This window comes from Chelonoidis abingdonii, chromosome 1 (assembly GCF_003597395.2).
Source record: "Chelonoidis abingdonii isolate Lonesome George chromosome 1, CheloAbing_2.0, whole genome shotgun sequence".
Classification (NCBI taxonomy): Eukaryota; Metazoa; Chordata; order Testudines; family Testudinidae; genus Chelonoidis; species Chelonoidis abingdonii.
Genome location: NC_133769.1, coordinates 64,624,492 through 64,635,567, shown reverse-complemented (window position 1 = coordinate 64,635,567; position 11,076 = coordinate 64,624,492). Strand labels below are relative to the sequence as shown.

The window sequence follows — 11,076 nt, the reverse complement described above, 5'->3', positions numbered from 1 at the left end:
GGGGCGACCTGCCGGCCCGCTGGAGTTGCTAGGGTAAAAGTCTTCCGACGAACGTGCACGCGTGGCACATACACCTCCTGGAATGGATATGAGCAATCACTCGAAGAAGAATGTTAATTTTCTGAGACAATACAATAAATGCTGTGACAACGGACTGGTGGCATAAATGCAAGATGGCTGCTGTAGGATCAAGCTGACTCACAAAGCATGATGTCTTAGTAATAAAATTTGTGTCTTTGTGTAAGTTTCTTGTCTGTTGACCTGTGCCACAGTATTTTGAAGTCCTACTCTGAGGAACATTTAACACTGCAAGAAGTCATCATCACAAGGCTTTAATTGGTAGTTCAAAAATGATATATTATAAGAAGCAATGTACAACAAATAAGGACTATACGGAAGATTTCAACAGAACTGAGAACCATAACATAGCTTTATAATACAGGGCTTTCTAGTTAAGATATACTTAGAAGATGTCAATGGAACAGAACAGGATGATGACTTCCGGCTGCGATATAAATTCTGAGGCAAAGCCAAAACATTTAGTTTCAAAGCAGAAGCCAATGATCCCATAAAGTTACTCTATTAATTTTCTTCAACGTCACATGTCTTGCCCCTTCCTCCTTGGGGTTTTCCAAGCCCCTCTCCATGTTAGAAGATTCTTTCCATTTTATTACTCCACAAAAGGCCCTACGTCATATTAATTCTATCTCCAGGGACGGCTCTAACACTCTTGCAGGCAATGAAAGGTGTGTCTAGATAATGAAACACTCCCTCTCCCAACAAAAATGGATTGCGCAGATATCACAGTTCTCAAACACTTAATAACCTCAGGACATGAGATAAAGCTGAAATACTGAATTCTGATCGGTGTGGCACTAAACCACTAGTCTAAACAAAAATGTTTGATATCCTGTAGTTTTAATAATTTAATCTGATGGATGTTGGTACATTGGAGTGACAGTCCTTCACTGCATTTTGATAAGTTAAAAAAAGATTGCATGCATAAGAATAAAAAATAGGATTATAAGGTTTTAAAAACAAATCATATATACACACATTGATCAGTCACTGGAATCTAAAAAGGAAGAAGTGAAAAATACTCCATGAAACAGACTTTGAATGAGATTTAGAAGCCGAAGTCATTTGGGCACACTGAGTTAAATTTTCCAAACCATCTATCATGACAGAATATACACAATATTTAAAAAATCCACATACTTTGGGTCAATGTCCAAAAACTATGAAAGGTTCTTCAGTGGGGAACTGTATTTGAAAATAATCCAAAACAGATACCAAAGATGTTAGAAACTACAAAGTAGTCTTGAAGAGTATGACCATGTAAATGATCTGCAGCATTTTTAAATTTCCATATAAGAAATAACTCTTCTACATCACAAGCCATTATATTTTCCCCAGACACCCTTATAGTAAGTCCATTACCATACTTAGACTACAACATGTCAATCCTCAGGAAACTAAACTGTTGTGCATCACAGACAGAGAACAGACAAGATCACAGTGCCATCAATACGCAAGGCCTCTTCTATGGCAGGAAATTGATTAAGCGAGATATGCCCAGATGATCCCAGGAAGTGAACCATGACCCATACTGCAGATGAAGGCGAACAACCTCCAAAGTCCCTGCCAATCTAACCAGGGGAAAATTCTTTCCCAACCTCAAATCTGGTGATTAGTATGCCCGTGAACATGTAAGCAAGACACACCAGCCAGGTATCTAGAAAGAGAATGCCCTGTACCATCTCAGAACACTGGTCCTCCCCAACCGTTGTCTCACGTCCAGCTGTGACCAATCTCTGATGCTTCAGAGAAAGGCAAAACAAACAGAATACATCTGGTCAATTGTGCATGAGAAAAAAAATTCTTTTTTACCCCCAGGAGACCGTCTGAGGCTCTGAAGTATAAGATTTGATTATAGTCATTAACTTAATGCCAGCCTGCAAGTGTTATGAACATAACGAGGGCAACACAGGCCATCCTGTTCTCCCCATGGCCCATGAAGGAAGGGTATTCCCATAGGGAAGTCATAGATTCCAAAACCACACAGGTCACAGAACTTCTTCCAAAAACTGTATTAAAGCATAGCTTTTAAAAATACATTTAATCTTGTTTTAAAGACTCCAGGCAATGGTGAGTCCATCACCTACTCTGGTAAGCTAATCAAATGTTTAACAACCCTTACAGTTAGAAAATTGTGTCTTATTTTAAGGCTGAGTTTATCTAACTTCAACTTCTAGCCATAGGATCTTGTTATGCCTGTCAGCCAGGCTGAAAAGCCTCCCATTTTCCATTTGCAAGTCCTTATGCCCAGTGATCAAGTCATCTCTCACTCTTCTCTTCAATAAGCTGAATAGGTTGTGCACCTTAAGCCTCACATCTTAAAGCTTGTTCCTCAACCCTTGGATCATTTCTGTGGTCCTCCTTTGAACTCTCTCCAGCATTTCCACATCCTTCCTGAAGTATGGACCAGAACTGGACACAGTATTCTAGTAGTGTTTTTAATCAATACTAGGTGTAGAGCCATGCTCATTTATCTATTTCTATTTGATATTCCCCTTTTTATACATCCAAGGATTACATTTGTGGTTTTTTCCACTGTCATTCCTTTCTTTTCATGAATTGCTTTTGAGTGGTGGGACTCGTGTGAGAACATATATGATGCAGTGTCCCCAGCTTCTACTACTTTTTAATAATAAATAATAATCAAATAATCAGCTTGAGACAGACATGCAGCATGGAAAATTTTAGGCCAAACGGTTAAAGTTTTACGAAGTTATAAATAACTGAAAATACTGTTTGTTATTTTTTTGGGGGTGGGGGTTGGATTGGGGGGAGTGGTGTGCAGAGGAATTTCGTTCAAAACAGTATGGCTGTTTCTGAGAACCAGGGTAGGGAAAAATATATTGTTTTGCCCATATTAAAAAATTCTACTGACCTTTTGTTTGAAATGGTCTAGCACCCCCATGCTCTGGAGCAGGGTCTTGAAATCTGACCATGGTGTGGGAGGAACTTTGTGTCCACAATGTGACTTTTGCTATCCCTGTGAAAATTTGCCCAGTTTTAGCCAAGTTATAAGTCTCTGAAAAATTGGAATTTGCACATGCTCAGTAGAGGCTTAGATTTTAGCAGCTAAATTCCTTGGAAGATTCTGTTCAGAATGAACATGCTCCATCCTGGAGATCAGCAAGACTTTGCCTGTAGTTGCAGCCAGGGGCAGCTCCAGGCACCAGCACGGCAAGTGCGTACCTGGGGTGGCAAGCCACAGGGGGGCTGCGAGGGTGGCAGGCAGGCTTCCTTCAGTGGCATGCTTGCGGAGAGTCCGCTGATCCCGCGGCTTCGGCGGACCTCCCGCAGGCCTGCCACTGAATCCATGGGACCGGGGACCTCCTGCAGACAAACCGCCGAAGGCAGCCTGCCAGCCGCGCTTGGGGTGGCAAAATACCTAGACCCGTCCCTGGTTGCAGCTCTGGGATGCTCTGGGCCATGCCTAATCCAGGTCCAAACAATTAAACTGAGAACAGGAAGCCTGTTTCTCCTCTGCTTTGAGTGACCCCCTGCTGTGCCCTGACTGCTGGAGAATACTACTTTATCTGATGCAAAAGGGACAAGAGCTGTATCTGTAAGGGGTGCTGTGAGAATAGATTGGGACTAGGAATTTGAGGGGGGGCAGGGAGGGGAGAGGGAAACTGGGACTGGGAATTGTGGAGATGAGACTGGGACTGGCTGGGCAGCAGACTGGGACTTGAAGTCAGGGAGAGAAACAGGGAGGGTAACTGGAAGAAGCATAAGGAAGAAATACAGATTGAATGACGGATCAGGATGTGAGCAGGAGACTGGGACTGGTTGGGGAAGCAGACTGGGGGGCGAGGGCAGGAGACGGATGAGACTAGGATTTGCTGAGCAAGGAGTCTGGATCTGGAGTGAGAAGTCTGAGGACTGGAGACTAACTGCATAAGCGAAGTGAATGGGGTTTGGATGAGAAAACAGGGCTGAGGAAGAGACAGGACTTCAACAGGGACAAGCTGGAGGGGATGGAGCGGAAAAATTCAAGGTTGGGGGGAGATGTGTCTATGCTCACTACAAAACACTTCCCTTCAAAACTTGGAATGGAACCCAAGATTCCTGAGTGTACTCATTCCTCTGCTGTCAGCAAATGTCTGTGAAACCCTCTGCCAAAGTCTCCCTTCCCCCTTCAGTGCTGGTCCACATAGAGGACGATAACCTCACTATTGCTATTACCTACTCCTTAGATCAAAGTAGCGGAGGTCTGTTTGGTGGGTCTAAAGGTTCCAACTCTGCTGACAAAATACGTGCACGTCTATATACCACCATCTTTTTCAGTTTGCTTTTTTAAAACCTAGAAAATTTAATGTAGCTTTGTGTGTGTGTGTAAGGAACATTATTAAGGTTGAAAGTGAAGTACTCAGAAGTTAAGCCTTAATTCTGGCTTTTCCTAACATTTGAGTGCTTCACTCTGTAATCTTAGTAATATATGTGTGTGTGTGAGAGAGAGACAAAATATGAATGAATATGTGGACAGTTACTTTTGCAAAGGAATAATTTTCAGTTCTAAAAAGAAAAAAGGTGCATTGGTAGGATGAAGTACAGTAGTTTGCTATTTTGCTCCCCCCAGAATATTTCTTTTAAATGCAGGAAAGTTCCTGGAGGATTATTTCATTTCTGCCCATGCCTTCTACTTTTTAAGCATAGCTCTCATTTTGCAGCACGTTAAGAAAAAGTGCTGACAGGTGGTTTCCATTTAAAAGGTATGAGCAACAAGATCTAATCAGTGATAAATTTTAAAAGAAAATTAAGGCTACTGGATATAACTAACTAATTTAATCAATAGATTCAAGTATCAGAGGGGTAGCCGTGTTTGTTGCTTTTTACAGATCCGGACTAAGAGTCTTGTGGCACCTTACAGAATAACAGATGTATTGGGGCATAACCTTTCGTGGGTGAATACCCACTTTGTCAGACACATGTAGTGGAAATTTCCAGAGACAGGTATAAACTGATTCTTGCCTGCATATTTATACCTGCCTCTGGAAATTTCCACTACATGTGTCTGACAAAGTGGGTATTCACCCACGAAAGCTTATGCTTCAATATGTCTGTTAGTCTATAAGGTGCCATAGGACTTTGTGTCGCTAAATCAATAGATTGTTTCCTTCACAGAATAGTTACGTGATCTGAACATACAGATCACCCTTATCTGCTGCCTGGCGTTTTAGCTCTGTTACAGAAACTCTTCACTTAAATGAATGGTGCTCTTCAGGGACCAGGTCTTTGATAAGAATTTCTGCAGCAAAGCACTAGTATTTTTGTTACAGAGTAGATTTGGGAAGAGAGGAGAAGAGGAAGAGAGAGCTGATGCTTTTTTTCTTCCACTTTACACAACTGCAAGTCCTTAAATTAGGATCACCATCCTTCCAGACTTTGCTGGAGTGAACAATGTAAGAAAAGCTGCCCCCGCAGAGGTTGAGTGTATTGCCTCCACTCCATTTTCAGCCCATTAACAATGCTAAAACTTAACAGTCAAGCAAGCAAATTATTGAACATACAGTACTGAATATTAAGTATTTTCACAGTGATACAGAAGAGATTTTATTAAAGATTACACCAATCATGTCAATATAGAGCTGCTGAATGGCAAGAAGCTTAGTGTAGTAGGGACAGGAGACAAGGTGAGCTTCTGGTTCTGATTGTTCTTCAAAAGAAGCAAAATTATCTTTTACAGAAGAATAGTACATTACAAACCCAGAAGTAACTAGGTAACTAAGGTTAATTTAACTCAACATAGTGCAGGTGGCAAAGCAAAAGAACCACTACATAGTATGGTTTACTTTTCAAAGGACATCTAAAGCTGTATTATTATTTTACCTTTTGTAAGACATCTAAAGCGGTAAGCACGGCTTCCTGCAAACTTGTCAAAACTGCTTCAGTATAAGATGGCAGGATGAAGGGGGAGGCATCAGAACTGATTGGAACTGAAACAGCACCATGTAAAATGACACCAAGCTTTTGGAGATCATCCATGCTGAAACCAGTTTTGATGTGTTGGTAGAGAGCTGGGAATATCTGAATTAAAGCTGTGAGAAAAGGTTGGCTGGGTATGAAAGTCAATTTCTCACAAGTAATTGGAGGCTTTGTACTTTCTGAGCCAATCCTATACCAGGTGTTCCAGGCAGCCCACCAAAGATTTAAATCTTCAATCTCATCTGTTATTATAGGTGGCTCAGATTCATTATATCTTCCAATTCTTTCTCCGATAGAGTCAGTTCTCATGAATGATCTGCCCAGACCAGTAGCAGTCATTGCCCCTAGGAGGGCAGGCACATTAATAGCAGGTGGCGTATCAGGTTTCTCTGAGTCTCGGACAGGAGACACAATTTGTAAAATTTCCTGAAAACTTTTCAGAGCAGCCAAGGAAACTTCATTGTTTTTGCTGAGTGCTGCAGACTGGATGTGATCAAGAAGAACATCCCAGGCTTTGGAAAAATCTCCTATTAAAAAAAAAAAAAAAAAAAAGTTAAATCAGTTTGAGGCTTTTATTTTTTTGCCCTTTCATTTCACAGGAGTTGGAGGAGGGGGAAGGTACCTGCCTTCAACTGCTTTCTGAAAGAATTGGTTTGTGAAAAAAAATAATGCACACACATAAAGGAGAATTATATCATTGTTTATACCAGTGACACTGAGACCTCAGTGGTTCTGGAGCCAACTTAGCAATCAATATTATCCAAAAGGGCCACAGTAATGCGAGTTCATTGTTTAATTTGCTATAGTACTAGCTATTTATATATATACAATTTTTTTTTTTGCTGTGAGAATACCACCTTCCTATATCGGTTTACCTTTCAAAGGAAGGTATTATTCTCACAGCAAATAACTTAATATCTTAGTGCAAGCTGATAAATTAAATGGTTAATAACATCGTAAAAGCATCTTGATTGGTTAATAACTTAGATTGGTTAATAATTAAATCACATGTTTAATATGTGCTGCAAAGAGCTGCAGGAGACACATTAAAGAGCCATTTGTGGCTTGTGAGCCTCAGTCTGAGTATCGCTGGTTTATACCAAATCTGCTACCTACATGTTGCACTACATGATTGGAAATGCATTCTCTTTATCTTGAATAGTGGAACTGATCCTGTTAGCATTATGCATACCATCGTTTTCATAGGGTCAAAGGCCAGAAGGGACCATTAGAATAGATCATCTAGTCTGACCTTCTGCACATCTCAGACCATTAAATTTCACCCTGATAATCCTATACTGGGCCCAATTATTTTAGTTAGATTAAAGCATTTCAGTGTCATCACCCCCCCCACACACACACACACACATCTGCAGCTGGGGGAGCTACAAGGTACCAGCCCTGCCCGTGGCAGCTTGGAGGACCACTGTGTCAGGCAGCGTGGGTACCACACAGCTTCCTGCCACTTCAGGAGGCTTCAGGACCCTGCAGCTCCTAGCCACCAAGGCTGAAGTCACAGAGGTTCTGTGACCAAATCGTAGCCTTACCCATAGCCAGCACAGCTATGCCAGAAAACCCCACAGTGTAGACGTAGTTATGTTTGCAGAAGAGGGCTTCTGTTGGTATAGCTCATGTTGTTTGTGGAGATGGTTCAGCTATGCCAGGAGAAAAACTCCATCTGCAAGATGCATCTCACTAAAGGGCTCTGCTAGCATAACTATACCAGCAAAGCATTTGTAGTGTACATAAGCTCTAAACTTGTTGCAGAGAACATGCAAGGCCCCTACAATGGCAGGGAACTGATTAGTTGAGATATGTACATATTGCAGAAGATGATACATGCCCCATACTGCAGAAGAAAGTTGAATAAACTCCAAGGTCCCTATCAATCTGACCTGAAGGAAAATTCCATCCAACCTCAAAAACTGGTGATCAGTTTGGCCCTGAAAATGTGAGCAAGATATACTAGCCAGGCATCTATGAAATAGGATTCTTTGTACTATCTCAGAGCACTGGTCCACCCCACTTAGTGTCCTGTCTCCAGTTGTCGACAATCTCTGATGCTTCAGAGAAAGCCAGAACCTCCCTACCCACCTCCCCACACACAATGTATCTGGCCATTGTGCATCAGAGGAAAAAATTCCTTTCTAATCCCTGCAGGCAACAAGCAGAAGCCCAGATGTCTGTTGATTTCAACAGGAGTTAACTGTATATAAAGGATGCAGGGTCAGATCCCTAGCCATTCAATATGTTCCTATGGTTCTCTTAATGAAACAAAATTCCATGATAATTATATCTTCATTGAGTCATAGGCATGTTGTATAGTAGCCAGAGATTGAGGGAGTTATTTAAGAGAGATAGGCACTACTCTCTAACTTAATTATGTCAACTAGAAACACAATCACTAAATTGGAAATTAATGGAAATACCTAAAATGGTTTCTTGGATTAACAAAACAATTTAGTAAATGAAATGGGAACTACAGGAAGATTGAAGAGGTTGCTAATGAATGTACTGAGAGAATAATTCTGCTGTTAAACACGGCATCTAGTCTTCTATTTCCAGTTTTATATGGTAACTCACTTGTTCCAATTCTTTATGTATCCTGTAGCAGGGAAATGAGGCCAGAATGCTCTAGACCAATTCTCCTATGGCACAGAACTACTAGAATGCAAGAAAGTAGAAGCCAGACTTCAAAGAGACAAAGTACAAGAATAGTGGCAACAGAGTGGAGGCCTGTAGACATCAGAAAGGAATTTTCAAAAGATTCAAAGTTGGGTGCCTAATTCCCTTAGGCTCCTTTGAAAATCCCAGTCTACATCAACTAGGAAAGGAAATATGTGGCAGCAAGGTACCGCACCTAAAAATAGTGTGAAAACACATAAAAGAAACCTAACAAGATTAAATTAAAATAAGAATTTTAATACAAGGTGGTAAAGGGAGGAGTAGTTACATATGCAAGAAGTTATGAAGTGTCCTCAAAGGAAAGCTAAATGTAGAGGCCTTTTCCTACAAAGTTTAAATAAATGGCTACTAAAGAACACGTCCATAACGTCAATTCCCTGGATCGGGTCATTGTTACCATGATCTTTCCCAAAAATTCTCCATGACAAAACCACAGATCTCCTTTCAAAGGATGAGAGTTAAACCAGAGTATTTACTACAAAGTTCTATTCACAGTTACACTGTTAAGGCTGAGTTCTGCATTTGAAGAAGGGTTGCAATTACTTCGTAATGAAGGAACAGTGTACCCTCCTCTAAATTGCAGCATTCAATCTTTCAGTACAGAATGAATTTTCAGGGAATTTACAAGTAAATTAGTTAATTTTCTTGAATTCATAACAAAAATTGATCTTTGAAGAAATTTAGCATCCTCTTCAAAACATATATAGCTAAATGAAGAAACACTGTTATGAACAATAATGACACAATGACTATTAATCCTAAATATTTCTTTTAAAAAACTATACATTGCACCAAATCTATTCAAGAGGAAGGACCAGAAGTAGAAACGCATGAGGTGATGTGCAATGAAATTTGGGGAAAAGCAAAGGAGGAAAGTGAGACGGTGTACATAATGGAAAGTAAGAGGCAGGAGAGAGGGTAAAATGCGCAGTTACGGTACCTAAACAACTTTAATTCCAACCTGTAGTGATATCATTCAGTAACCCAGTAAGACAATTCTGGTAGTACATAATACTGTTTGTAGTCATGGATTAAACTGACTTTTAAGGACATATTAAGATTTTCAATTTTTGTCACTACAGGAGGAAGTGAAGGTTGTTTAGGTGCCTTAACTGTACCTTTCCACTGCTTAACATGTATCGATTTCTGTTAATTTTAAACTTAACTCTGAATTTTCAGCGTTTGCAATGTTTGGGGTTGATTTAATTACAATATTCCTGCAACGTTTTTACTTATAAATCACTAGTATGTATGCAACCTTAAATCTGGTTTTAGGTAGCTTAAATCCATGACTAGAAAATGATCATGAAAGGTGTACTATGAGGTATGAAGTTATTTCATCACATTTATTCAAATGGCTATTTCTACTGTATCAGAACCTGCAGAATATCATATGTAGTCAAAGCCTGGTATATTCAATTAAAATTAATTAAAAGGAAACAAGCAGATCAAATATTAATTTTACTTTTCTTTTCTTTTCCCTTTTCTCACAGTCTGTCATGGCAATGTGACCAAGTAGATGGCAAAAATTCATCAACACAGTTTGAAATTACTTTTCACCAACTATATACTTCCTTAAATCTGTCATTTTTCCATTCTGAATGTATTTAAGAGATATCATTTCACACTTTACAGTACTTGGAAAATGAAGTTCCTTTTGCAATTCATTAACTTAGAACTCCTCTGAGTACAAGCCTAATTCAGCTGAAGTATTTTGTCTATGTTAGACTGCAAACTCATGTATGTTACACATGGTTGTACAGTTCAAGCAGTGTCAGCACTTGCTAATTAATCCTATTTTATATACTAATAACTTTGCAAATTCTGAAATGGTGAGTTGTTATAAAAAGGGAGAGGAGAATAAGTAAGGAATGCCAGAGAGAGCTACAAGGAGGGTGAAGAAGCAGAGAGAAAAGAAAGAGAAGAGAAGAGAAGATAAAAAAAAAAGGGAGAATAGCAAACATAAGAGAAGAAACAAAAAGAATGATGAAGGGAGAGAAAAGGAAAGATTTAGGAGGAAAAAGAACTGATGGACTTACCACTATTAATTTCACTTAGTGAAGGGACGCCAATCAAATATTTTGAACTAAAATAACATAAGAGGGAAAGTGGATGGATAAAGAGGAAGAGGAATCACTTGAAAGAGTGTAATCTTCAATTTCTTCCACTTCATAATGAGTCTCAATTTTTTTCCTTAATAAATTTCCCTTGTTCCTTTTTTTAAATTATGTACATCATTGACTGTGCTAGTGGACCCCCCCAAGACACCCAATTTTTTCCCCTCCATTAATTAGTTCACATGAAGGAAACCTATATATAAATGTTAAAATATCAGGGCCTGTTAATAGTTTGAGACTACAGAACACGTTTTTTGTGTTAGGCGTTCTCTCTCAG

General features: G+C 39.7%; 1 protein-coding gene across 5 annotated transcripts in view; it reads right to left on the bottom strand.

Moving 5' to 3' along the window:
• The window catches only part of MON2 (MON2 regulator of endosome-to-Golgi trafficking), a 242,403-nt gene that overhangs the window by 86,484 nt on the left and 144,843 nt on the right, over nt 1–11,076 (bottom strand). For all 5 annotated transcript variants that reach the window (XR_012655908.1, XM_075066076.1, XM_075066064.1 and 2 more), the window contains exon 26: nt 5,902–6,524. Coding sequence is in view for 4 of the 5 variants with exons in the window: in XM_075066076.1 (XP_074922177.1) it covers nt 5,902–6,524 (623 nt within the window). In the remaining variant the exon portion in view is untranslated. The remainder of the gene's footprint in view (nt 1–5,901; nt 6,525–11,076) is intronic.